Here is a 25,865-nt window from a genome sequence, read left to right as displayed (position 1 = left end):
TGTGAACAGGCATCTGAAAGCAATAAACAGGTTTTTAATGTTCGGGGTTTGTTTTGCTTCTTGAGCTCCCTCACTGAAATCAAAACTGTCTGGATCGATTTGCAGAGCCATGAGAAGTGTGTGATCTGGCTGTTGCCAAGTTCAGAGCAGGGGGAGTTTTGACAAGAGCTGTATTCCCTGGAAATAGGGTTGATCGTGGAAGTTCTAACATTTCCATAACTGCAGCAACACAAATGGTCCAGCTAAGTATTGCTGTTAATGAGCCTTGGTTCCATCAGCTGCTGAACTTCTTGGAACAATAACGTTCTCAGGAGATCTGAGGATTTAATTTCAGCTTCTCTACAAGGCAGCATGGGTTTTAAGAGATTTGGGTTTTTTAAGGAATGCTCCATTATATCAGTAAAACATTTAAGTGGTCTGTCTTTTTTTTTTTTTAATTTTATTAAAACACTCACATGCTTTTTGATTCTCCAGGCTTGGTATGCAAAGACACCGCTGGGGAGAGCCTGGAGCACAGCACTGGCAGAAAGGGAAGCTGAAGATGGAAAAGCAAAGAAAGGAAAAGGGAAAAAGTAACTTCAAGATTTTTACATCTGGCAACTCTAGTCACAACTCTACTTCACTGGGAAGGGGAAGACATTAGGAAAGCAGACATGGAAGAATAATGCACCTCAGGTTATAGGTATTCCAGGAAAGAAAATTCCTTTCTGAGTGAATTTTAAAATGTTTAAAAAAAATCCAAAGATACATCAGTGTGACATGTAGCTCTCAGAGGATAAAGAGTTAACGACCACTGGCTTCTCAAGCATTATTTATTCTAAGAGATTTTAGGGGGCAGAGGGTTCATTACTCAGGACTGTAACATGCCATCAACTTTTAGGCTACACTCATTTATTTCAGCAAGTAACTCTCCTTAAAAATTGATGTCACATTAATGCCTTTCATTACTTTAATATCCTATATGCTTTATAAAACTAACTGCTTTCTGTATCTGTAGGTCTAATGCATTACAGTTCCCAATAAAACTATTACAGCTATAAAGACTGCTTTTTAATTGGGATGGATTAGGAGACACTTAATGCAGTCTACCACAAGCTGAATATTTACACAGCTGCACGAGGACCAGCACTTTCACCTTTTGATGCCTTAGCCTGGACAAATTCATGTTTGTGGGTGTTACCAGAGAACATGAATAAGCAGAACAAAAGCCAAGTTCATTTGGGTGAATGGCCTGAGAATCTATTTTGCTATAGAAGACAATGCCTGATTATCTTGTTTGCAATGTATTTGTTGCTTAATGTACCTTGTTTGCTCACAAATCAGCAATTTTGGAGGCAAACTATTTGTAAGCAGTGCTCAGGACATCCTAAAACTTTGGGAAACCCTACATGACGCTGATGGAGACAGCACCACCTTTACGTCAAGTACAGGATCACATTCACCAGGATCTTTTATAAAAAAGAGCCACAAATCCCTGTTTTCACCCCTGATCACAACATTCCTGTGTGGACCTGACAACAAACAAGTGGCAATACCTGTTTACCTGGAAACACAAGGGCCACCATCCCCAGGGAGTCAAAGGACCTCTCTATGCCCATATGGACAGGCTGGGAGGTACAAGAAGGGCACCACTGCTGTAGGAAGCTGCTGGGAAGGGGATGGCATTGACCCTCTCCTACTCCTAAGAGGAAATCCAATGGAAAAAGATGCTCTTGGAAACAGAAATGTCTGAGAAAAGAGGTTGGGGGGGATTCCTAGAAGTAACTAACTGCACAGAAAACAATTCAAGCACATTGCACACAGTGGAGGGAACTGGATGGGTCTGGTTAGTAAAGGGAATTTTCTCCCTGTGGGAAGAACAGGCTGCCATGCTATCACAGCACGTGGGGCAGAGCCACCCCAGTCTGGGCTTTCTGTGGTCCTCTGACTGAATTTTGCTTTCTAGTACTGGGCTCCCCACAATTTCACCCTTCCAACCTCGAGGCTGCCTCTCCAGCCCTGCCAAGGAGACCCAAGTGATAAGAGAGAAAATGCTCATCACGTCTCCTCTGTGCAACTCCTCAAGGCATTTTCGGTGCACACAAGTCCTTCTGCAGCCATCCCAGCAGTACTCCAGCTGCTGGAGGCCCCACACAACCCACACAAGGGACCCCGTGAGCTGCCAGCTCCTGGATTTAATCACTTGCCACAGAGCAGCTACAAACTTTGGCTCTCCTTCCCTTATTCTTTCCTAGCAGACACTTGCTTGGGGCTGGCTACTGCTCCCCAGACTTGGCAGCACGTCCTAATTTTATAACACAAGGTACTTTCAACTACATCCTTGAGGAGAAAAGCCAGGCTCTCCACAGAGGAGACAGGGTTTGTGTTACAAAGCCTCATCTCTGCTCTCATCCACAAGCAAACTAATTTGGATAATTCTGTCCTCAATCTTGCCGACAGTGGAACACTCCTCTGCACAACAGCTCTGACAGCACAATGGGATGTGATGAAAAGGCCACATTTAGGTGGGACGTAAGCAAGCCCATTAATTCATATTTCAGCAGGTTCAGGGCAATCTCAATAGCAAAGTAATGCACTGACTGGCACCATCCATCTCCAGGGCACGACTCCGACCCCATCCAGGAGGGATGTGAACCTCCTGCCATGCCAGGCGTGCTCCCAGGGCCCAGACCTGCAGCTTTCCTCCCCTGTTCACCAGTGTATGAGAAAAAGCACTGGGCACTTTATCCTGTGGGTGTAGCTTGCAATGATTGGTGCTTGCAGTGTAAACTGCATTTCTTTTTTTCCGTGGGGATCTGGAAGCCACGGCTGGGGGATCTACAAAAAGCTCTGTGGGTGCAAGAGGTGACAAAGTGTCAATAAAGGATGGTGAGGCAACCTGGGATAGTGGAAGGTGTCCATGCCCATGGCATTAGGTTGGAATGATATGATCTTTAAGGTCCTTTCCAACCCAAAACATCCTGGGATTCTATAAAGCAGAAAACCTCAGCCCTCTGTGGCTGCAAAGCCCTCGGTCTCCTTAGGAGAGTCCTCTCACAGGGATGCAGAGGGAAGAATGAGGAGCAATTTTAATGTTATTTATAATTATTAATTCAGAAAGTGCAGCTACTTGAAAAATGAAGCAGCTGCATCGAGTAGAGCCAAGACACAGTAGTTTCAGTGTCAGTGCCTGAATTACTTCATTAAGTGGCCCTGGGTGGATCTCCAACACCTGTCCTACTGTGAGGCTGAGTAGTGCTCTCACAGGAACACCTCTAGAGATGCTCCTCCAGCACCTCTACACAGAGTTCTTTCACCATGGAAAAAGAGAAAAAAGAAGATTGTGGCTTTGCTAAGCCCAGCACAGGGCGATTCCACTCTGCTCTCCAGCCATAGCAACCCCAGAATCTGACAGAGGAGGAAAATTCCCATGGCTACACCCTGATCCCTACTTAGTTTCCAACAAGAGGTGAGTTTTGAGGGACAGCAGAAAGGGAGGCCAGGCTGCTTTGCCTCCTGGTGGGAGGTAATCCAGCAGCACCAGCAAAGTTGAGAGAAGAAGCTGTCATGCTCATTTATATATGTAAGTGATCTAGAGAATTATCAGCTAAATTATTGAAATGTCCCATTACTATTAAATTACTGGGCATTCATTGTAAGAACAGTCATAATACAGTAACTAATTTGGTATTAATGTGAATGTCAGCGTTTCATTGCAGTTATTTTGTACTTCATCATAAGATAATTTACCAATAAATTAATTGGCTTAATTGCTTCCTCCAAACCCAGGAGAACCACATATGACACGACTTTTCAAAAGTCTTCATGCTCAGTCCCCCATCTTTCTACTTTAACCACACCAAGCAGGAATCCCCTTTGAAACACCTGGAAGAGGGGCCTCAGCTCCACACTACCCTACAGCACCCACCAACCACCCGGGGAAGAGCCGCGCCAGTCTCTCTGCAGACCCCAGGCACCACTCCTGTTGGCATCCACACAGGAGACACGTCTCCCTCCTGGCAGTGAGCTCCCAGGGATGCAGCTGCCGTGTAGTCAGTGCTTCCACAGCGTGCCTTGGGTATTATTAGGTCCCTGGCTCATGCCAAAGCCCTCTAATCAGCCACTGCAGCTCCCATGAACAGCAGTGCCAGCCCTCGGCTCTGATCCCTGCCAGCTCTTCATGAGCTCTTCTGCCTCCTGGCCTGTACCAATTCAGAGACGGGGAGTGCCCCTGCCTTCCTGAAAGCAGACTCCTCCAGCACCAAAACTCTCTGCCAACAACACTGGGTCTCCCAGAGCTCCCACTCTCCTTTCCCCCAGGAGCTCAGAAAAAGTGTATTGCTCTTTTCTTCTCCGAGAGATGGGGGAAAGCTCCATCGAGAGCGCAGTGGGCAAGGACAGCTATTTCTTCCTGTTTCTTCCTTCAAATGGTTTTTAGTAAGTTAAGGGTCTTTTGCGAAGTGCTGCCCTCGGCGCTGTGGCACGTGCTCCTCCACCGCCAGGGAGAGGATCAGCCTGACTGTAAAATGCCCCTAAATCTTTATTTTTGCCGACTTTCCCTGCTTCTCGACAGTCTGCATCACGTCAGGCTGGCAGACAGACCAACTCCAGGTGGAAACAACCCAAGGGAATACATCTCCTTCCAGCACGCCCTCATTGAGATGAGTCCCAGCCACACAGCACCCGTGGGAGCTTTATTATTTAAGTTGCCATCAGAATTAAAAAACATGCCGACATTTCTCAGCAAAATCCCGCAAATCCGGTAACACAAAGTGAAGCTGACTGTTCTATTAACTCCCATCCTGCATCAGCAATTTTCTAAAGTGTGGAAACATTATAATCGACTTTTCTGCTAGTAGCAAAATGTCATTTTTCCTTAATACTCCCCGAGTCAGTAACGCATTTCAAAAGCCTCCGACGCCACTACCACAACAGGACTTACACATTAGCACATTTTTAGCTTTTCATTAAACACAATAACCCCCCAAAAAAGAGAAAAGTCTCATCGTATTAGGGTTTCTCTCCTCATTATTGAAAGTAGTGCTACTTTGGAACTTCGCGCAGCAAATTATAATGCACTCAGCCTGGGTCCATTGTAAATCAGGGCTTCAAAAAAGGTGTCATGTAGTCGGGCCCTCTTCAAGCACTGAAAATATTGGAGTCTATTTGAAAATGCCTTCTGTAGTCTCTCACTAGCCTTGCAAATCATCACAGCACCAGGTAGAGCTCCCTTTTATTTTTTACCTCGTGGCATCAAGCCGTTTCTATTCCGATGAGAAAAAGAGGACTATTTCTTGCTGGGTTTAAAAAAAAAAAAAAAAAACATACCCTACACCTAAGATAACAAGCTGCACAAAATCCCCAAATCATTTCGGGCTCCTGTTCACAGTGTCCGTGGGGCTGCCCTCCACAAGGAGAGGGGGTTTCTCCAGCCGGACCCTGGGATGCTTCCAGCCAACGATGCTTTTCAGGGACGGCCACTAACACCTGGTACAACCTGCACAGTGCCCACACGCCCCTGGCTAATTCCCAAAAGCTCCGTGACAAAAGGATGCTACTCTAGGAGGACACTTCGGAAAAGGGGCTCTTTCTTTTGCAGAGCAAACCAGCACCAGCCCCTTTTAGGCTGCCACTGCCTCCTGCAAAAGCACCAAATGCAGCCCTCATCTGGAGTCCCATTCCTTGGCGCAGCAGGGAAACTAAGAGAGCACGTGCCAGCACAGGAGCAGAGAAATCCTCCTACTCCGCTCTCAGACCCCCCAAACCAGGTGCCATCGCAGCGCAGGGCACTGCCAGGCTCCGCTCCCACCTGCCCAGCAGCCTTAAAGCCAAAGCATGGGAGAGGCAAACCCCACACCTTTCCCCACTTTCCTAGTCCTCCAAAAAGTGACTTATCCTATCCCTAATCTCTTCTGCACCTCTTCAAGCAAAACCAACACCACAACCACACAGTTTCTTACAGCTCTTAACTCTCCTTAAAAATTTTCACATTTTAAGTTGCTTGAACTAACAAAATTCGTCATTAATGAGACAACCAAAGGCCTTGCCAGAAGCAAAGGGGGAGAGAAGCCCAAACTAGGGCTGTTCCCTTCCCAAGAGGGCAGCTCCAAGCCAGCAGTAAGAAAAAAGGCATTTCCTAACGTTCTCTTCCCGCTCCCTTGCTTTAGGCTTTTGCCCCACCACACTTCCCAAGCGGGAAAAGAGAACCAGGGGCAGGGCAGGGATTAATGGAAACATGGGAAGGGTGAAGGGGCTCACAGCACAGACAACTGCAGCACCAGAGCCCTAAACAAGCAACAGCAAGTGAGGAACCGGACCTGGGAAACTCTGCAAACAAGAACCAGGTACCTGCAACTTGAAAAAACACCCATAGGGAACTCACCTTCTCGTCCTTGAACGGTCACAGCCTCTGCAGGGATAGATCCGTGTGTAATCACCGGGAAGAAAACAGAGCCAATGCTGCTTCGCCTCTTATCACCCAAAAATCCGGGGGAATCACCCGTAAATGGGGAACTCGGATCACCTGGTGCCCCTCAGCAGATCGCCCCAAATGGGGAACTCGGATCACCTGGTGCCCCTCAGCAGATCGCCCCAAATGGGGAACTCGGATCACCTGGTGCCCCTCAGCAGGACGAACCCCTCCAGTGCCCGGGGCCGAGGGCAGGCGGGGCACGGGGGGCTCAGGTGTTGCTCATCCAGCATTTACTCTCGCAGTGTCCTGGGAGGGGTCCCAGCGCCCACATCAGGCTGTCACAGCACTTCAGCTGGGTCTAGCGCTGGGTAAAGCCTTTCCTAGAGGTTTCCTTCCAGATGTGCACTTTCGAGAGGAAAAATCATTACGATCGCAAGCGATCGAACTCCTGAGGGATGTGGGGATCTCTGCAAGGTCCCTCCTGCCCCACTGACCTGCTCATGGAAAGGAGGAAAGGCCTCGTGATGAACAGCCACGAGTGGAGCAGCCACCTGGGGCAAGGACGGACATTTCCATCCCAGGTGCATCGTTGTTTGTCCCAGCTCCTGGTGTTCTGAATCGTACAAGGAGAAGTCACCACACCTGCCCACCCAAGGGCTCCTTCGTGGAGTGGGACTTTGGCTTTCTAAGTAAAAATAACTCGAGATCAAACTCCGGGGAGAAAAACAAACAAAAACACACACAAACAAACAAACAAAAAGGTAGAAGGGAAAGAGAGTGGGCTGAAACAAAAGGAAAAAAACGCCAAGAAAAACGATTTGGAGAGCAAAGAAAATCTAGGCATCAGCCATTAAGACTGGATGGGCCAAGCCCCGGTGAAAGCCTGAGGAGAGGTTAAGGGCTGGGTCCTATCCTGTCCTCTCCGCAGGAGTGATTGGAGCTGTGAACAGGCCGGGAGATTAGCAGGAGATGGGAATCATGCAAACGAGCCTGCGGCCACCAAAGCTATTATCGCCACTCGGCACAAAGTTTGGGAAGTTACACCCATAATTGTTCTAACAGTGCACTCAGGCGGCTCCATCCCAAATGCAGCCCCTCAGCTCCCGAAAGGATGACAGGCAGGGAGAAATGCTAAAATGCTTTGGGCCAGCCTGACATTTGGGGCCTCGATGTGGTCTTTTCCAAGCCCGATGAATGCCTGTGCTGGAGTGGTGTCTCCCCATGTTAACCTGAAAACACGCAGCGGGGAACAGCCCCTCCTCTGCCATTGGGGTGGGTTGGAGGGTCACGAGTGTGGACACACATGGCCCCAAAACCTCCCCAGTCCTTACAGTGTCCTTTCTGGCCCACCCAGAGCCCTAAAGCAGGGGCCTGCCCTGAGCCACCATTTCATTTTAGACTTTCAAAGCCATCCCAGCTCAGTCACCGCCACAAAGCTCTCAATTCCGGGATGTCTCTGACCTGCCGATGACATCCCACCCCCCTGTAGGGATGTCCCGCTCCACCGGCTAACAGGGATAACAGGGATAGCCCCAGGTCCCGGCCCCCCTCTTTGGCTGCCAGAAGCACCCGCACTCCCAGAGCGGGGCTGAGCTCAGGGAGGGCAGGGCTGGCAGCGGGTGATGTGCCGACAGCTCAGCGGGGTGATGGATGGCCCAGGTGCCGCAGCCGGCCCCGAGAACCGGCTGCCTCATCCCAACCTGTAATTTCCAAGGCGGTGTTTCCAGCCCGTGCCCCACAAGTGATGGGAAGAGGGGGCAGGAATGGGGGCAGAGCCGAGCAAACCAGATGGCTCTGTCCTTGAGTGCAGCTGCACCAGGAGAGGTCGGAGCCTGAATGAGTCGGGCAGAGTCCCCACTAATTAACGCTGACACGCAAAGTTCAGATCTGTCCACTGCTGAGGAATAAATCAATCCCCCAGAAATGGATATGAGCAACAAGAGATAGCTGAGTTTGTTCTCCTGCATCCCAGAGGGCAAGTAATTATCTCCATAACTTTCCATAAATAACTTCCACAGCTACCTTACACTTTCAGGTGTCAAAAACTAATTATGCTCAGGAGCAAAACAGCACAGGACGGCAAGAAACCAAGTGAAGGGCTTGTTGAAGCCCGTGGTGCCATCCAGTTCCTCTGCTTCTACCTCCCACTGCGCTCACAGTGCTGGTCCTAGTGGAATTCCAGCCAGGGAATGGGGGCAATCTGCTTCAGTTTCAATCAATATGGGGAAACGGACTGGGGTCTGAGTCCTGAGGTGCCCAGTGCTGTCTCCTCACCCTGTAATCATTTAGAAGACCCTTTTTAGCTGAGCAGCCTGAGAGTGGCGGTGGTAACACGTGGCAGGTCACACCCTTGGTGTCTCCCATCCCAGGAGGGCATCCTGTGTTATGGACCCTGCAGGGAGCCTCTACTCCCCCTCCACTTTCCTCCTCTGCAATCACATTCTCTCTCCTCTTCCCCAGGACCACAGTCCCCCATGGGATGCCGTGGTGGGACCCACAGGTCACCTGGCAAGGGTGGGAGTCACCCCCTGCAGCTGTGGGAGAGCATCCACTGCAGCATTGGCTAAACGGAGAGCAAACCCACAGCAGGGATGCTGAACCATCCCCTGTCTCAGTTCACCAACAGAAACACCCACACAGTCCTGCTAGCACTTTTTGGGGTGCTGAGCCCCTGGCACAGGTTACCCAGACAAGCTGTGGCTGCCCCAGCCCTGGAAGTGTCCAAGGCCAAGTTGGACAGGGCTTGGAGCAACCTGGAACAGTGGAAGGTGTCCCTGCCCATGACAGGGGGTGGGACTGGATGGGTTTCCAACCCAAACCATTCCAGGATTCTATGAAATCTTCATGTCTGCACCCAGTCATGCCAGTCACCCAGAGCCTTTTGCAGCACAGTACCTTCTTTTGCCAAAGGGGCTCGAATATTTTAGGATAAAGGGAAAACAAACCCCACAACTTTTCCAGCCCCTGAAACAGCCACCTTATGTGTGAGTGCTAAAAATAACCCTGTCTCCCTGCTTTGAGCTGCTAATTAGCAAATGCCATCCCCTGGCCTCATAATTTAAGGGAGGCACATGATGGAGGGTCAGTCCGAGCTGGTTTTCCAGGCTGGCACATAGGGTGACATTCCATGAGCACATAACTCAGTGGTTAAATAACTGGGAGGGCTCCCCTTTGCTTTAGAAGAGGATGTGCCCCAGGATTGAATTCCCAGGGGATAATTGACACAGCTGCAGCTCTTCAGCAGGGAGGTGGGGAGAAGGGAAGCCTTGTGTTTTTAGTGAAGCTAAGGGCTATTTTTTTTTATTCCTATAATTGATGGGAAAGGAGGAGGAGGAAAATTGTGCACAGTTATGAGAACTGGAAAGAGTTTTGGGGCTTTTTTCATTGAATTATTTACATCTGACAAAGAGGGGCCACTATAAACTAGCGTAGCACAGACCTTTTCCATATTATATAGAGCTGTTAAAGGGAAATGTTTAAATATTATCTAATTTCCAATAAAAACTGGACAAAATCAATGCAGCCTCGGGACAAGTTTATATTTCACTGGGCAGCAGTTTTCAAAGAAGAGCTGAGCAGTAGCAGCCCAGACATCTCTGCTCATGCAACTGCACCTGCAGAAGTATTTTTAGGGGAGGTACAAAGTGTTACTCCCCTCTCCCCAGGCACAGGGACGTGTGTCCTGGCAGTCCTTCATCCCATGGCCTGACCCAGCCACATAACTGGGCAGTGCTGTCACATGGAGCTGGAAATATAAACGTGGGGACGAGTCAGGGGCAGGTTGGCTGTTTGCAAGGTGGCACCTGGCTCAGAGAGAGGAAACTGGACCTCACACCCAGACAGGGATGGTGATCCAGGGAGGATGAGCGAGCATCACCCAGGAGAGGCACCCTCACACCCCTCCCAGGTAGGCTTGGGCAGTGATGGTTCATCTTGTGGCATGGTGGCATTGCCACCTGCATGGACACCTCTCAGTCCCACAGCCACAGGGTGCCAGGGGGACACAGCCATCGCAAGGACCCCATCTGAACTATGGGGGGCAGGGGGTTATTAAGAAAGGGTACAAGCTTTAGGCTGAGGAGGCAGTGCCACAGGCTGCCAGCCTCAGGCTCCTGCACCACGCTGGAAATTTCCCTGGAAAAATCATACTGATGCCATTCCCCACTGCCAGAGGGCAGCTGTAAATGGAGGCAGTGGTGCCAGGAGCTGTGCCCACCGGCACACCTGCACTCACCGCGTGGTTTAAGGCAACTTCGTGGGTTTTTGGAACCAGCAGGGTCAGTTACTACAGGCTGAGATCTTCCTGGAGCAAGGACTAAGTGCAGTGGCAGCTGAGCCTGGGGAACAAGCTGGTGCTGAAGCCGTTTTGCTGCTGTGTATCGTGCTCTTGCATGTGCCAGGAATGAGCTTTCCTTGTAATGTGAAGCCAGCGCAGACAATTTAAGTCATTATTAATAGATACACTTGATCTGAGGAAGGGAAATGCTTAATGTTTTGTTAAATGAGGTGTGCTCTGCAAACAGTGGAATGCAGGGAGAAGGTTCAGATGCTCCCCCCGCATTAGAGATTAATGAGTGCAAGGCCACCACTAACAAAGTGCTCATCCTCACCCATATCTGGGGCTCTGGGCTGTGCAGGAGCATCCCTTCTGAAGGAAGGACACAGCAGGATGATCCCAGGCTTAATTTGTTGCAGGGAAATGTTTAAATATTAAACATTTAATATCCTTTGACCCTCAGGAATGCTGCGAGCCCAGGTGATGTGCCCAAGGCTGTGCAGCTCACCAGTGTCAGGGGAAAGGCTTGAGGGCTTCCAGCCTTTCTCCACCACCCAAAATCGTTACCTAAAGGCAACAGGTAGTTTATAAGCAGTTGAAACCCCTCCATTTTTCTTCTAAACCCCACCAGGGACCGTCTCCCCCAACTCCTGGCCAGCCCCAGGATGCCCCACAGGTGTCCTGGGTGCCATCTCCTCTCTGCAGTAAATCACAGCTGCCTGTGCAGACATATTCCCCTTAAATCCACAGCAATATTGCTTCATCCTGACATCACTCTCCACTCCTGGGTGGAAACAGCACTTGGCTCAGCTGGCAGGAGCCCAGGCTCGTGAGGGTTTATGTGCCACTCAGCTCCAAGGGGACTTTTTCTCTCTACTCTTGCTGGCCCCGACTATTTTTAACCCCCTCCCTCAGCAACGCTGTTAATCCTGTCGTTACCCCGACCCAGGATGTGAGTGATATGTGTAAATCGATGCTGATTAAAGGGTTGGTGAGAAGGGCCACAGGGTGTTTCAGCACACTCTCAATGGCAGTTTAATGCCAGACACACACATACACACTTACCTAGCAAAATTAGCCCGGGTTTGACCGAGAAGGTCTGGGCTCCCTGCTAAATATAGCCAGGGAGGTGATCCCTGCCGTGGGAGGGTGATCCTTTGGCATGAACAGGACATATGAAGGCAAGATTCCTCTTCATCACCTTGAAAATATTATAGGGTTCTTAGTCAGAGGAGAGGAAAAGCAAGGCAGGGCTGTGGAAACACAACCCAGGACAAGTTCCTGAGGAAAACGATCCCTGTCTGTGCCGCTCCCTGGGTCTCCAAACCTCCCATGCCAGCTGAAGGACCCTGGGGGATAAAACATCCCGGAGGATGTCTTTCATACCAGAGTAGTGACTCGAGGAGGTGGCTTAGCTAATACCAGAAGGGGGAATGGGCACAGAAAGGCTGGGTGTAGCAGAATAGCAACAAGTGGTACAGGCAGAGAGAGAAATGAGGGAGTTTGAAGGCTACAAACCGACTGAGCTGTTGTGGGCAGCCAGGTGGGAATGCCAGCCTTGAGATCAAGGGGAAGAGAGGAAAAAATGGGGAAGACCACTTAGGCTGATCTCAAATTAGCTCCCAAAGCTGCTTCCTGTGAATACGGACCTCAAGGCAGGGGGTTCTTCACCAAGAATCCCCAGTCAGACCCCTCTGGCTCAGCACAACCCCATCCTGGATGGACACACTGTGGGGGTTTTGTGGCTCCACGCTCTTCCCACAGTCTCCAGAGCTGGAGATGGATATCACCACAGCCATGCCAGGGAAACCCCGAGAGAAACCTCAGGTGGCTCTGGCAGCACGGGTATGCTGGCCTGGAGTTGGCACAGAGATGCTCAGGATCACCAGCAAGGTCCCAAACATTTCTTCCAGCCTCAGGCTGAGTCCATATGGAGGGAACCACACAGCATTCCAGCAGTCCCTCCACCTCTGGTTTAATGTGTTCCCAAAATCTGCTTGTACCAGGTTTACTCTGCAGAGAGGTGGGTGGGAAGGCTGGGAAGGGGAGGTTGTGTCATCCAGAGCCTCCAAGTCACGAGATGCCAAGCTCTATTCTCGTCCCCACCATGGATTTCTCCTGTGACCTTGAGGGAAGGAGCCACAAGCTGCAGGGCAGCAGGAGCTGGGAATGCTCTGCTGGCATCAAATGGCAGGAGAGTCTGGGTGCTCTCCCTCTCCTATACAAGGCACTGTCTGGGAGAGCAGCTTCCCCTACCAAAGCCCCAGGAGGATTTGTACCTCGCTGGTCTTTACATCCCTGCAATGACCCCCCAGAATTCCAGGCTGGGCCAGTAACACGTTGCTCAGATTTTTCCATATAGCAACCCCAAGACTGGAAAAGCTTAAGAGAACCTTAAAGAAAAAAAAAAGTAGAGTGTTAGGCAGAGAAAAAAACACTTCCCAGAGGTCAGAGGACACAAATAAGGTTATATGGGGAGGGGCAGACAGCAATTGACTCAATTTCTTTGTTTGTTTTTTTACTTCCCTAAACACCAGGCACCGTTTTCTCGCATCCTGCGAATAAACCAGCAATTTAATCCAAGTGGTGCTGCTGCAGCAGGGCCTGGTGACCGTCTGACCCTCATTGTACCCCCTACCCATCAGCATCCCACCCTGCTGGAGTTATAAATATGACACAATAGAGCCTTAACTGGATTATAATTAGACAATGAGCCTGGGAGGACAGAAACAATGAACTATATAAGCCTGTCTATCCTCCCAGCCAGGACCTGCACACACGGGAAACACTGGAATGGGCGACTCACCAGGACCTGCAGTAGGAAAGCTGCGGATTTCCTCCCAGTTGGATTCGGAGCATCCTTTAACAGCTCATGTTCCTGTCACCAGGTTTTACACAGCCCTGGTCATGGGAGACCTGAGGAGCCTCGAGGTCCTGACTGACCGATACCATCAAGATGTCAACCTGGTTTTTGAGATCAGTAAAAATGAGCTGGAGTGGCAGGTGAAAAGCCAAGCGTCTTATGGACTCTCAGGTACTTTTCCTTTAAAGGCCAGGCCAGAAGAAACTTTAAAATGGGTATTTACTAACCCTAAATAGAAGAGCTGCGGCACATTTAAGTGCCTTAAGTGTTCCTGAGGTGGTTGGTTTCTGGTTAGCTGGCCGTGCCTGCAATTTTAACCATAAATATTCATCATTTTTAATATTTCCTTCTCTTCTGCATATACTAACCCACCAGAGGGGCAGGGAAGTGTAAAATCTGTGCATCCACACGATTTTTTCAGGTTGGGATTAGACACTCTGTGGCTTGGGAATGTTTGCAAGAGGGGTCACAGCCCAAATTCCTCATGGAGGGGCTCAGGAAGAGCAGCCTGGTCCTATGGGGGAGGAATAAGATGTTCCCAGGTTAGTGGTACCTGGTGCCTTCCCCACTGAGGTGCTGCTCAAAGTCCCAGGTGCTCCCAGAGCACCATGCTCAGTAGATTACTGATGGTCCCAGAGGTCCTGGAGCTGATGGGAAATGCAACACCTCACTCTAGCTGTGCCCAAACCCAACACATCCCATGCCCAGCCCTGCATCACCCTCCCAACATGCTCCCACCTGGCTTGGGTGCCTTCATTCCCAGCAAAGATAGCTTTTCTCTCCCTGGGGAATCGGTGAGCTGCCTTTTAGGCACAGAGAGTGTCTCAGGCAGCTGGTTGCAGTCAGGGTGTTGGCTTACCCAGCCCGTGCCCTATGAAATCCTGCTCCTGGACATGAACACACCCAGGGAATTTTGCTTCCTCCCGATCCTAGCAGCCCCCAGGTGTAGCAAGGCCCTCTGGAGCGCCCAAAGGTGCCTGGGAGCGGAGGGAACAGGGGGCAGAGCGGGGTGTGGAGCTGGCCCGGCCCCAGGGCTGGCGGGCAGGGGGTGGCAGCCTGCGGTGACCCCGGTCCGTGCCCCCGCAGGGCTGTGGGCGCTGGAGCGGCGCTGGGAGCGGAGCACCCCGCTGTGCCTGGCTGCCCACCACGGCCACCCCGCCGCCCTGCGACACCTGCTCCGCCGCCACGCCCAGCCTGACCTGGCCCCGGGCACGCAGGGACCCCTGCACGAGGCCTGCCGGGGGGCACACACCGACTGCGTGGAGCTGCTGCTGGAGTACCGGGCGGACCCCAACCTGCAGAGCGAGGAGGGGCTGGCCCCGCTGCACCTCTGCACCACCTGGGACTCCCTGGGGTAAGGAGCGGGGCTCTCATCAGCACCCCCCCCCCCATGCCGTGCCTGGAAATCCTCAAGGCCGAGTTGGACGGGGCTTGGAGCAACCTGGGCTGGTGGAAGGTGTCCCTGCCCATGGTGGGGGGGGGGACTGGATGAGCTTTAAGGTCCCTTCCAACCCAAAACCATTCTGGGACTCCATTCACACACCCCAGTGGTGTTGCCCATGGGGTGAAAGAAAGATGCCATGATCCATGACAAGGCTTCCCACATGCTCCCACATGTTCCAGCTGCATCAGCAGAGACAAAAAAAGGATATTTTAGTGCCAGGCTTGTTGTACAGCCCAAGTCTCCTTCCCACGGACAGGAGCAACCCAGCCTCACGTGCCTTTTCTCCCTCCTCTGTCCTATTTGTCCTGCAATCAGTATGTTCCACATCCCAGGTCCAGCACACTCTCCCCAGGAGATGCTCAGGATGGTTCCAGCCATGGGGCACACATCATCCCAACCTCCTGTGCTTTTCCTTTTTTTTTTTATAAAGAGCTCCGTCACTTGGTGTCCTGATGGAACTGCTTAGGGCCATGGTGAATTCCATCACCTGTCAGCTTCCATGGAAAGCCATCCTGGCTTCAGTCCTCTTCCTTCAATCCTTCAGGCAACAGATGGTGAAAGCAAAGTTCCCACTGCAGATCCAACACATCACGGACCAGGTCACAGGGAAAGTGCTCTGAAGAAGGAAAGCAACCAGAGAGGGAAAGATCTGCAGATTTGCAGATGCAAATATCTTGATCCCATCTTGTAAATAAGAGTCTCTGCAAGATGGTCAAAAATCAAGTACTAATCAAGTTTTGATTCAGCCAAAAATTTAGGGGTGAATCAAACACATCCTTGGTGTGATGAGGGTTGGAAGGAGCAGGATAGATAAGGGAGGATGCTACAAGAAGCCCTCATTGTTAATGAGGAGCTGGCTTTAATTCCTTCACCTGAGCTCCCTTTAGACCTTAAAGTTTCAGTCTCCAGACTCCAAGCCATCATAAATTCCCTGTGATTCCACGATTTTAGGCTTCACCAGTCTGCTCTCCCCCCGAAGGGATGGGGCAACCAAACCAACTGGTGTGTGGAGAGGATCCCAGCACCCACAGATGTCCAGGTGTCCTGGTTTTGGCCAGCTGATTCCAACCTTGGAAAAAAAAATCTGTCTCTATAAAAAATGAGCCGTTGCCACCAATTTGCATGTTCTGTTCCCCTGGAAGCTGGAGGGGGATGGCAGGTGAGGCAGCACATGGCAACACGGGGATCAGACAGAGCCAACGTGGAAACAGCTGAGTTATAAAGCCCTTGAATATTGGGGCTTTATAATGGAAATGCTGAGAGACCCTTAACTACGCCCGGCGCTACAGGGGCTTCTGCAATAACTAAGCCAACTCCCTTGAAAGATCAAAAATTAATAGACATTTCAGACAGGTTTTGAGGTTTCGACCACTGCTTTTCAGTCGCAAAGACTTTGCTAAAGTTAGAGACTGAGGAGGTCAAGCTTTAGGTAACACAAACATTTCCTCTTTGATTAGGGGGAGACTACTTTACCTCACCTTCTTTTTTTTTATTTTATTATTTTTTTCGTTGAGTAGTAGATTTTAGGTCATCCTTAATTTTTTACTGGCAATAAAGAGCAGGTCATTGACCTACATAGAGAGCTATTTTATTTTTCTCCCTCTCGATAACAATGGCCAGAACACCTATGTGCCAGGTTCTTCTGTATTCCCATATACTCGGCAATTCACCATGGGGGCAGGACTTAAAACCTTTGAGCCTCTCAGTGACTGGGATAAAAAAAATTATCTGGGCTTCCTTCCAGCCATTTGAGCTTCAGAATCCATGAGATTTCAACAAAAAGGATATCAGAGCTTTAATCTAGGAGCTTTTTGAAGAGATGGAAAAAAAAGTTCCAGTAAAGTTCAGTCTTACCTTCTTCACTTTAGGAGCTGTTCATGCCAACGTCGGCCTATTTAGTAGAGTTCCTCTCCTTGACCTCTTTTTTACAGCCGAGATAATTAACATGGTGGGGTAAGATGAGTCTCTAAATTCACTGCACTCTCTCCCCAGCGCTCTCCCTTTTTCCTCTTAAAGCTGGGATGATTAAAGGAGTCTGCCTTTATTGGCACCCCGAAAAAAAATAAAATAAAAATAATTGAGGGGGAGAGGAAGAGTCTCGGCGGTGCCAGGGAGGGAAGAGCAGGCGTGGGGTGGTGGGAAGGCACGTGGCAGGGATGCAGGATGTGACTCCCACCTCCCATCACGGTGCCCACTGAGGAAGAGATGCCAGACACCACCACATCTGTGGAGTCCTCTTTCAGATCTGGGAGTCTCCCCGAACATCCCAGGTTTCCCGTGAGACCAGGTAGAGCCCACCTGGAGAGAAATCCAGCCTTCCACAGAGGGAAGAGGGCTCAGTCAAGCCAAGGGATGGGAAAAGATGTCAGCCCTACCTCCAGGCAACCCAGGCTTATGGCTGAGCATTCACTTCTTCAAGCTTTCACTCCACCCCGGGAGCTGAAACCAGAGTGATCTTCCTGCTCCGAGCCTCCAGCACTGAGGGATGGGGCATAAATGGAGGGATGAGTCCAGGCAGGAGGCCAGTCCAAGGGGCTCTATGCAAGGATTGATGGGGTAGGGAGCGAGCACAAGAGCTGCCAGAGGCAGGGTGGGGTTTGCTTAGGGGGAGTGTTGGATGAGGGAAGCTCATCATGGGAGCCAAGCAGGAAAGCAGGTACTTAAAAAGGCAACATGGTCAAGATAAGGCTCCCAGACACCAGGGAGTTGGGTACAGACTGGGTGGACCAGCTCCGTGGCACTCTCCAGCTATTCCAGCACCATCCTAGACCCACTGTTCCTTCTGGCTCCAGGAAATAAGCATTACTACAAATAAAAAAAAACCACAGAGATTTGAAAAATCAGCATTTAGCATCATCTACGGCTAAACCTCGTCCTCTGCTCTGTTCAGCCTTGCTAAAGACAAAACTCGAGCATTTGGAGCCATTGTTTTGGGAAATCATCCTCCCACTGGGGAAAACCAGCTCCTTCCTGGGTCCTGAGCAAGAAATAAGGAGCCCAAAAGCAGGGGCAGGGCTGATCCTGCTCCCTGCAGGTGTGACAACACGAGGGTTCTTACAGACGAGCCTTGCTCCGACCCCAGGGAGAGGGGGAAAAACAAACTGGAGGCTTTTCCTTAAGAAAACTGGGCATCTGAGTGGGTTTTTGGGACAGGAATTTTCCTTCAGGCTCCGCTGCCCCAACTTCCTGCTCCTCCTGCTGGTCATTCGTAGCATCCCATTTAAAGCTAAATCCCACTTTCACAGCCTGGGTATTTTTCATCTCCACCTGAGCTACAGGCAGGAGCTCTATGGATGGGTGGAGAAGGAAAATCAAACCCAAATCATTTTCTCCCATTTATTTGAGCCAGGAGCTCAGCACAAAGCAAACCAACGCCAGTCACCACGAGTGACTTGCCCAAGAAAAGAGACATTCAGATCTGTTACCCATCACCTGCAAATGAGTTGGGAAGGGTTTGGAAGTGAGTTTAAGTTAGTCATAATTAGGTACCAGGCTGGATGGAAAACAAGCTTGCTTGCTTTGCCACTGTGCCTCTGAACTTCTGCTGAGCTAAACCTAAAACCAGACTAAGTATATTCTTTCAGTATTCCCATAAAATTGGAGAGGAGCCCTTAAAAAAGCATCAAGACATCACTAGGCCTTATCTAAAGGGATTTTAGTCTACTCTGATGGCAAAAAAACCCAAAGAAGTCAGAAATGCTGGTGAAGTGTTAGAGCATCTGAATTCATGCAGAGAGATTTTAAAGGTTAAAAAGAACATCCACCCAGAACCTGCTCATGCCCTGACATCCAAGCACGAGGCACCCTTTCCATCCACCAGAAGAGAACACCTCATATTTATAGTTCCTTACAAACATTCCCTCTTTGCCTAGGGAGGAGCATCCAGGGGGAAAATTCAAAATATAAACTGACTTGGGTTTCTTCCGACAAGTTGGACTTTGAACTTGATAACCAAAAAGAATAACCCCTCAGTTAAGCAGCACCTGGAAAGGATGGCATTTCCACAGAAGAACATTTGGGATGTCTAGCAGGAGGTCAAGAGGAATCAATCTCCCTGTATTGAATTCTCTGCAAGGGAAAACCCCACGGCACAGGGAGAATGCTGGGCTGGAGGGGCTGGATACAGCTCCTGGCTTTGCCAGCCCATGTTGTACCATCCTTTGCCTGGAAAATAAGGGCAGAAGAATATTCTGCTGTCTTACTCATGCAGGTGGAAATCTTCAGCCTGGGCACCCTCCAAACCCAGGGTGATGCTTATGCTCTGGGCACAGCCACCTCCTTGCCTGGGAAGGAGCAGGGGTGTTTTAAGCGTGAGCTATTAAAAAAACATAGAACAAAAGGGGATTTTTCTCATGCACCTGGCAGCTGCATTTTTGCAACCAAGTCAGAAATGTAGTTTTTTTCCATTTTCCCCTGCAGAACTATCCCTTATTTTTCCCTTGAATACATTATTTTCATTAGGTGCCATTATTAGGGTGCCAGAGCTACCTGTGACATTAGGATTAAGCTAATCTGGAGAGGTCCCAAGAGAATCATTATAATTCGGGCTACAAATTCCCTGCTGACAAGGACGGACAAGACCAGTAAATGTGATGGAGTGACTGAGTGATTTGCTCTAATAACAGATCCCCACTGACAGAGTTGTACCCACCAGCAGCAGACAGGAAGCCACCCAAAAACCCTCAGTGAGACAAGCCATTGCTTGAGAAAGGGATTCAGCCTCCTGTAGAGTAAAAAGGGAGTTGTAAAGTAAGGATGTGGTGATTTTGGGGCTGGCACAACCCCACCTTGATCAGATCACCCACAACCACATCCCCAGCAGAGCCCATCCACAGTGGATGCCTCTGGTGAGGACCAGCGAGGGCTGGCACATCTGGGAGCATTACACCTGCCCAGGCTGCAGGAGTAACCTGGCCCCACAGATCCTGCAGAAATTATTTTCCTGGCAAACTCAGGCTTGATAAGCACGAGAAAAGGAGCCCAAGGAGGTATTTGTAGACCCTGCACTGACAAGGACAGTGGACGTCTCACCAGCTCCCATCAAATCATGGGGGAGGTGATGCTGCAGGTCCACAAAGAGTCAAATGTATTATTATTATTATTATTATTATTATTATTATTATTATTATTATTATTATTTCATTATTTTATTATTGTCATTGTCCCCCCATATGGTACTATTCATCTGTGCCAGGAAAACCAAACAATATCCTGGCACCGTCCTTCCTCCCTGGGGCTCCTCTTCTTTCCTATCCCTACTACTGGAAGTATCAGGCTGGGACTTCCCTCCCCCCTCAACTCCCATCCTTTTACTTCTGTGTCAGCCCAGAAGTTCACTCAGGGCTCTGGTGACACCTGGGCTAAAAGAAAAGCTTATTAGAGGAAAATTAAAGAGACAGGGAGGGCTTAAAGGCTTGTGCTCCTCCCTAGACTCCAGCCAGCCACTGCTGAGGCTTCCCAAAGGATGGCTCTCCTCACCTCCCTGGCAGCATCTCTCGGGAAACACGAGCTCGCACGTATTCAAGGTCCAGCTTAGCTGGCACGTGCGTCTGCCCCCTCCAAAAATCCCCCCCTCTGTGCCACAGCAAGGAGCTCAGCGCCGCGAGTGACCCCGGCTGCCGACAGCCCTGCCCGGGCGGTGACATTGAGCCGCGCCGGCCCCGGCGGCTCCCGGCAGGAGAGGGAGCAGTCACTTTGATTCATTCAGACTGCCCGATCACATCCGTTTACTCACACACACACCGAAAAAAATAAAATAACCCCCCATCAGGGCATACCAGCCGTCTGTAACCCCCATCCACTGTCAGAAGGATGCAGGCAGAAGGCTCTGATGAGAACTGGTGTCCCCACTTTGCAGCAGCCACGACCCCTCTTTGCACCCAGGCACGGTGATGTTAGAGGGGGGATTGCTTGCCTTGATTTAGTCCTCCTGGGAACTGCAGGTGCTGCTGCTCCTTCATCACCGGGTGCCAAACAAGCCACCAAAACTCATTTCTGCGGAGTTAAACCATGTGCAAAGGTGTTTCTTTTCAGGGTAGGCAGAAAACCAGGACCAGGACTTCAACTCCATGATCCTTGTGGGTCCCTTCCAGCTCAGGATAGTCTATGATTCTGTGAAACACAACCCTGCAGTCCTCTCTGGGGCAGGAGCCCAACACAAGTGTTTGGGTCTGTTAAAGGGAGGAGAATCCATTTTTATACCCAAGTAAGTGGGCCTAGGAGGGTGGGACTCTGGTGGGTCAGGGGGGTCAAGGTGGTCAAGAATGGTCAAGGTGGTCAAAGATGGTCAAAGTGGTCAAGGATAGTCAATCTGGTCAAGGTGGCCAAGGACAGTCAAGGCGGTCAAGGATGACCATTCACGAATGATGCTGGTCAAGGGCAAGAGGGACACATTGCCCAAACCACCGTTGCCCCCACTGTGGAGGGCACCAGGACACAGTGTCACCCTCCCCAGCCTCTGCTGCTCCCTCCCAAAACCCTCGAGTGCCACAATGCCAGCTCTGGCACGGCCTCCACCCTCACCCCACACCGTCTCCCCTGTCAGCCCTCATGGTTCCCACTCCAGCCCACCCTGGCGGTGCCCCCTCAGCCTCCTCCCTCTGTGCAGGTGTGCCAGGCTGCTGCTGAGACACGGGGCCGCCGTGGACCTGCCGAGCACGGTGTGCGGGGAGACGGCTCTGCACGTGGCCGCCCGGCACGGCCTCAGCGACCACGCGCGGCTCTACCTGCGGCGCGGGGCCCGCGTGGACGCGCGGAGCGCACGGGGGGAAACAGCCCTGGCTGTCCTCTGCGCCACAACTCCCGGGGCCGGCCAGGATCGCCTGGAGCTGTGCCGGCTGCTGGTGGCCCATGGTGCCCAGGTGGACGCGCGGGACGAGGCGCAGAGGAGCCCCCTGCACGAGGCGTGCGGGGCGGCCCACGCCGGCCTGGCGCGGTTCCTGCTGCTGCGCGGGGCCGATGTCAACGCCATCGACTACGACGGCCTGAGCCCGCTGGGCCTCGCCCTGCAGAGCGCGGCCTCCAGGGCCCGGCGGCGGCCACACCTCACCGTCCAGCTGCTGCTCAACCACGGCTCCCAGAGGATATGGCCCTCTGCCTTCGTCAAGGTACCGGCCCCAAAACGGCCCCTGGGCGTGTGGGATTTCCCTGTTGGGGTCGGGGTGCTTTGGGAAATAAAAGGATGGGGTGTGGGAGGATTTGGGAGGGCCTCCCAGTCCAGGCAGGGGAGCGGGCAGTGGTGCGGGGGCTGGTGGTGCTGCTGGGAATGATGGAAGTGAAACCTCGGCGTGGTGTGGCAGCGGGTGGAGAAGGCAGGGCAAAGGGCAGAGTGGAGCCAGCACGGCTCTCAGGGGTCAGCAAGGAGGATGTTTTCCTGCCTGGGGAATATCAGAGACAGGCTTGGTAGATCAGCCGCCTGTGCAGCCGCTTCATGGCTCTGCATTCCATTGATTTTACATCAAACAATAAAGAAAATATTATCCTGGCTTGTCACACACCAGCCAAAAATGCAAACAAGAAGCAAGGGCTGCATCCAGAGGAACAAGTGCCTCAGCAAGGCAGGACTTCCCACCACTTCACAAATGGGGAAAGATCTCCAAAATGTGCCAGGAAAAACCCTAATGCCACCTCATCCTGACATGGTGAATGTTCTCCCTTCTGGGACCTGCCTCTCTGTGTGACCCTCCCTTTGCCCATGGGTAGGTGCTGAGGTCCTGTGCGGCCGTGCCAGAGGTCATTGAAGTCCTCTTCAATTCCTACTCACAAATCCCTGTCTCCCAGGAGTGGGCCGAGGCTGTGCCAGAGGAGGTGTTCCAGGTGAGAGAGTGCTGGCTTTGGTGGGGATGGCTGAGGCCCAAGGAGGGGGGTTACCCACAGAGAGGGTTTTTTTTCCCCACCCAAACTTCACTTGGATGGGGAAAAAAAAATTGGAATAGTCCCCAGAGCACCATGGCACACCTGATTCATCCAGGTTCGCATCCCTTTAGCTCTGTCGACATCAAAACCTGCATCCCTGCCCAGCCTGCAATAAAATCCACTCCCAGCATATGGAAGTGACCCTGGAGCCAGAGCACTGCCCAGCAGGAGCCCACAAGACTCATTTTGATTTGAAAAAGCTCGTTCCTGGACAAGCAACAGGTCTGGCCAGCCCACTCTGGCACCATCCATGATGGTTTCCCCGTCTGAGAAACAGGGTCTCTTCTCCAAGGTCTCTTCTCATCCATTCCCACCGGGATGATGCTGCCAGTGACCATGAGGGCACCCTCCCCACGAGGCCAGCTTTCTCCACGTGCTTCCACAGGGGAATTCCTCACCCAGCCCTTGCTTGCAGGGCCGTGTCAGTGCATGGACCCCTTAACGCCCAGGCACACGTGGGTTCCTTACCTCCTTCCCTTCAGTCTTCATCCTAGAATATCTCCAGCTTGCTTGGTAATCAGGAAAAAACTAAAGTGCTGCCCCTGTTCCCCCTCTCTTTGCAGCAGCACCAGCCGTTCTACAAGTCCCTGTTCCAGCTGGCGGGTGCCGTGCGGTGCCTGCAGCACTTGTGCCGCTCCACCATCCGGGAGAACCTCGGCAGCAGGTGCCACAGCCTCATCCCTCTGCTGCCTGTGCCCAAGGCTCTGCGGGAATACCTGCTGCTGGAGCCCGAAGGAGTCGTGCTCTGAAGGAGCAGATCCACGTCCAAGTGCAGCCCTGCCTTCCCCGCACGGAGCAGGGCAGCCTCCGTTCCTGCCAGCCGAGCCAGGGAGCGCAGCTTCCCGTGATAGATGGCTGTTTTCCAGGGATTTATAATGTAACTGAAATGTGCTTTCGCCTGTAACTTTGTATAGATTTTTTTCTCTAATTGTGCTTTAAATAGATTATAAAGAGTAATAAAATGATTAGTAGCTGTTGGGAGCCAGCTGCAGATATGAATAATGCTCATTATAGAGGATCCCTGCAAAGCAGGGGGGCTGCTCAGGTGTGCAAAGGCAAGCAGGTCAGTCCCATCAGCCCACATGGGCATCAAATCCCCTTGAATAAACCTCACACAAGCAGCACTGGCAACAGAGGTGCAGCGTGGAAGCCCTTAGCAGGATGCAATATCCAAGGGCATTAATATAGACCTTAAAATAGACCAAAAAAATCTATTTTTTTATGTAGAAGGCACGAAGAAAGTGCTGGTTATTCCACACTGGAGGGAGTGACACAGCTCCCTGTATCTCCTGGCTTCCAACACTCCATAGAATGCACCAACACCTGCCATACCCACCATGCCTATCACTGTCCCCAGGCTGGCACACGAAAGGGTTGGAAAACCCAGTGGCAGGAGTTTGGGCTTTCATTTCCCACAGCGACTCAGCCAAAGGCACCAGGAGGAGCGAGGTTTTGTTTTTCCCAGACCCTCGGCCTCCCCAGATTAATTCCTGCTGAACCAAAGCATGTGCACCTGTGTGTCCCTTGGAAGAACAGCTGTCCTCATGCCAGCAGCTCTGCCACAGCACTCACCAAATCCTTCCACTGCTTAATTACACTCGTTTGGGGTTTTTTTATATATATATAAATACCTCATTTTGCATGTTTGGCTGGACTGTGCAGCAGCACCTAGTGCTATCATGGCTTGTGGATGGGATGCAGGCAGCATCCCTGGCTCCCAGAGCAGCTGCCTGTGGAGTGTGGAAATGGGGAGGAAAAAGAAATTCCTCCCTCCTCCAGCTTCCACCTGCTGCTTCCACATCATCCCTCACCATTTCAGTTGTATATGGATGGGCAACTGCACTGCCAAGCCCACCCCGTGTTCCCAGTCTTTGGTGCCCTGCCGTGGGAATGCCTGAGACCCTGTCAGACCTGGCACCTCGTGGCTTTAGTGGCTCTTTGACTTTATGGTTTGTTTTGGTGGCTGGAGCAGGGGGTGGGAATTGAAGGGGATTTAGGGGAAAAACCCATCCTGGCCGAGCTTGAACCAGCCCAATCTAAATTTTGGTGCCTCTTTCATCTTTTGTGCGGTGCCCGGAGCGGGAAGAATGACACGTTTTACATCCCTATCGGGCACTTTTGCATGGAGACAGAGTCCCACCGGGCGACCACATCCACCCCCCAGAATCCCAAATCCCACATCCCGCAGCCATGGCCTCGCTGCACAGCCGGTGAGGGGGGAAATGCAGGTCCAGGGGAGGGAATGAAGCGGCTGTGGGGGCCGGAGGGGCCGCGGGAGGGGGACACGCGTGGGCCGGTGCGCGGCTCCCCGCGGCCCGCAGGGGGCGCGCTGGGCACGGCCGGCGGGGGGACCCCGGGCGGGACCCCCCAAAAACACCCGGCAGAGCGGGGGCGAACGGGGGGAAACCTGCGGGAAACGGTTCTCGGGGGCTTAGGGGGCTTCTCGCCCTCGGTTTCAGCCGTTCTGCCGGCGGCGCGGGGAGAGCGGCGGCGGGGGATGCTCCGGGCGGGGTGATGGTGATGGTGATGATGCTCCGGGTGGGATGGGGATGATGCTCCGGGTGGGATGGGGATGATGCTCCGGGTGGGATGATGCTCCGGGCTTGGGTTGATAAGTTTGGCGGGCGGGTAAAGAAGCGTCTGGCTATATATATATTTAAATATATATACACGCACCAAATATATGGGGGGGTTATTTTATTTTTTTTTTTATTTCCCCTCCTGCCGGCGCCTTGTTTTGATGCAGATGTTACGAGGAAAGGATCGGTTTTATTATTTTTTTTTATTATTATTTTCCAGCAGCTAAAGACGGGAGGTCACATTAACTTCTAATACGGAGACACATAAAAATGCGATTATGCCTGCTAAACAGAACACAGTAGGCTGCTAGTTAAGACAATGAGATTTCCAGGAAGCGATGCATAAATTCTTCAAAAAATGACACATTTTTCACGTTTCATTCCAATTAAATTACTGA

The 25,865-nt window shown here is 51.4% G+C and overlaps 2 protein-coding genes and 1 long non-coding RNA gene across 6 annotated transcripts in view; 2 read left to right on the top strand and 1 right to left on the bottom strand.

Annotated features, from left to right (window-relative positions):
- The window catches only part of IQCA1 (IQ motif containing with AAA domain 1), a 106,714-nt gene extending 105,705 nt beyond the window's left edge, over window positions 1-1,009 (top strand). The window contains exon 19 of the mRNA XM_051791132.1: window positions 475-1,009. Coding sequence (XP_051647092.1) covers window positions 475-576 — 102 coding nt within the window. The 3' untranslated portion in view covers window positions 577-1,009. The remainder of the gene's footprint in view (window positions 1-474) is intronic.
- Window positions 1,010-6,358: 5,349 nt separating this feature from the next.
- On the bottom strand, window positions 6,359-7,209 carry LOC127472622 (uncharacterized). The gene is made up of 3 exons (XR_007905088.1): window positions 6,886-7,209; window positions 6,593-6,796; window positions 6,359-6,502 (listed from the first exon to the last, which is right to left on the bottom strand). It is a non-coding gene; the product is annotated as an uncharacterized LOC127472622 (long non-coding RNA).
- A 2,893-nt stretch (window positions 7,210-10,102) lies between these two features.
- Window positions 10,103-23,869, top strand: ASB18 (ankyrin repeat and SOCS box containing 18). Of its 4 annotated transcripts, none has more exons than XM_051791112.1 (6): window positions 10,103-10,298; window positions 13,431-13,701; window positions 14,617-14,884; window positions 21,582-22,080; window positions 22,676-22,789; window positions 22,960-23,434. In XM_051791112.1, the coding sequence occupies exons 1-6, from the start codon at window positions 10,254-10,256 to the stop codon at window positions 23,140-23,142; spliced, it is 1,380 nt and encodes a 459-aa protein (XP_051647072.1). In that variant the 5' UTR covers window positions 10,103-10,253; the 3' UTR covers window positions 23,143-23,434. The 4 variants fall into 4 exon arrangements, with proteins under 4 accessions (XP_051647072.1, XP_051647071.1, XP_051647074.1 ...); XM_051791111.1 differs by lacking the exon at window positions 22,960-23,434 and adding an exon at window positions 23,452-23,869 and having other exon boundaries at window positions 10,107-10,298; XM_051791114.1 differs by lacking the exon at window positions 22,960-23,434 and adding an exon at window positions 23,452-23,869 and having other exon boundaries at window positions 10,109-10,298; window positions 13,556-13,701.
- Window positions 23,870-25,865: the final 1,996 nt, after the last annotated feature.

This window comes from Manacus candei, unplaced genomic scaffold, assembly GCF_025592945.1.
Source record: "Manacus candei isolate 608988 ecotype Guabito, Panama unplaced genomic scaffold, ASM2559294v1 h1tg000029l, whole genome shotgun sequence".
NCBI classification, from domain to species: Eukaryota; Metazoa; Chordata; class Aves; order Passeriformes; family Pipridae; genus Manacus; species Manacus candei.
The sequence above is the reverse complement of the archived record's forward strand: the minus strand, read 5'-3'. Positions and strand labels throughout refer to the sequence as shown.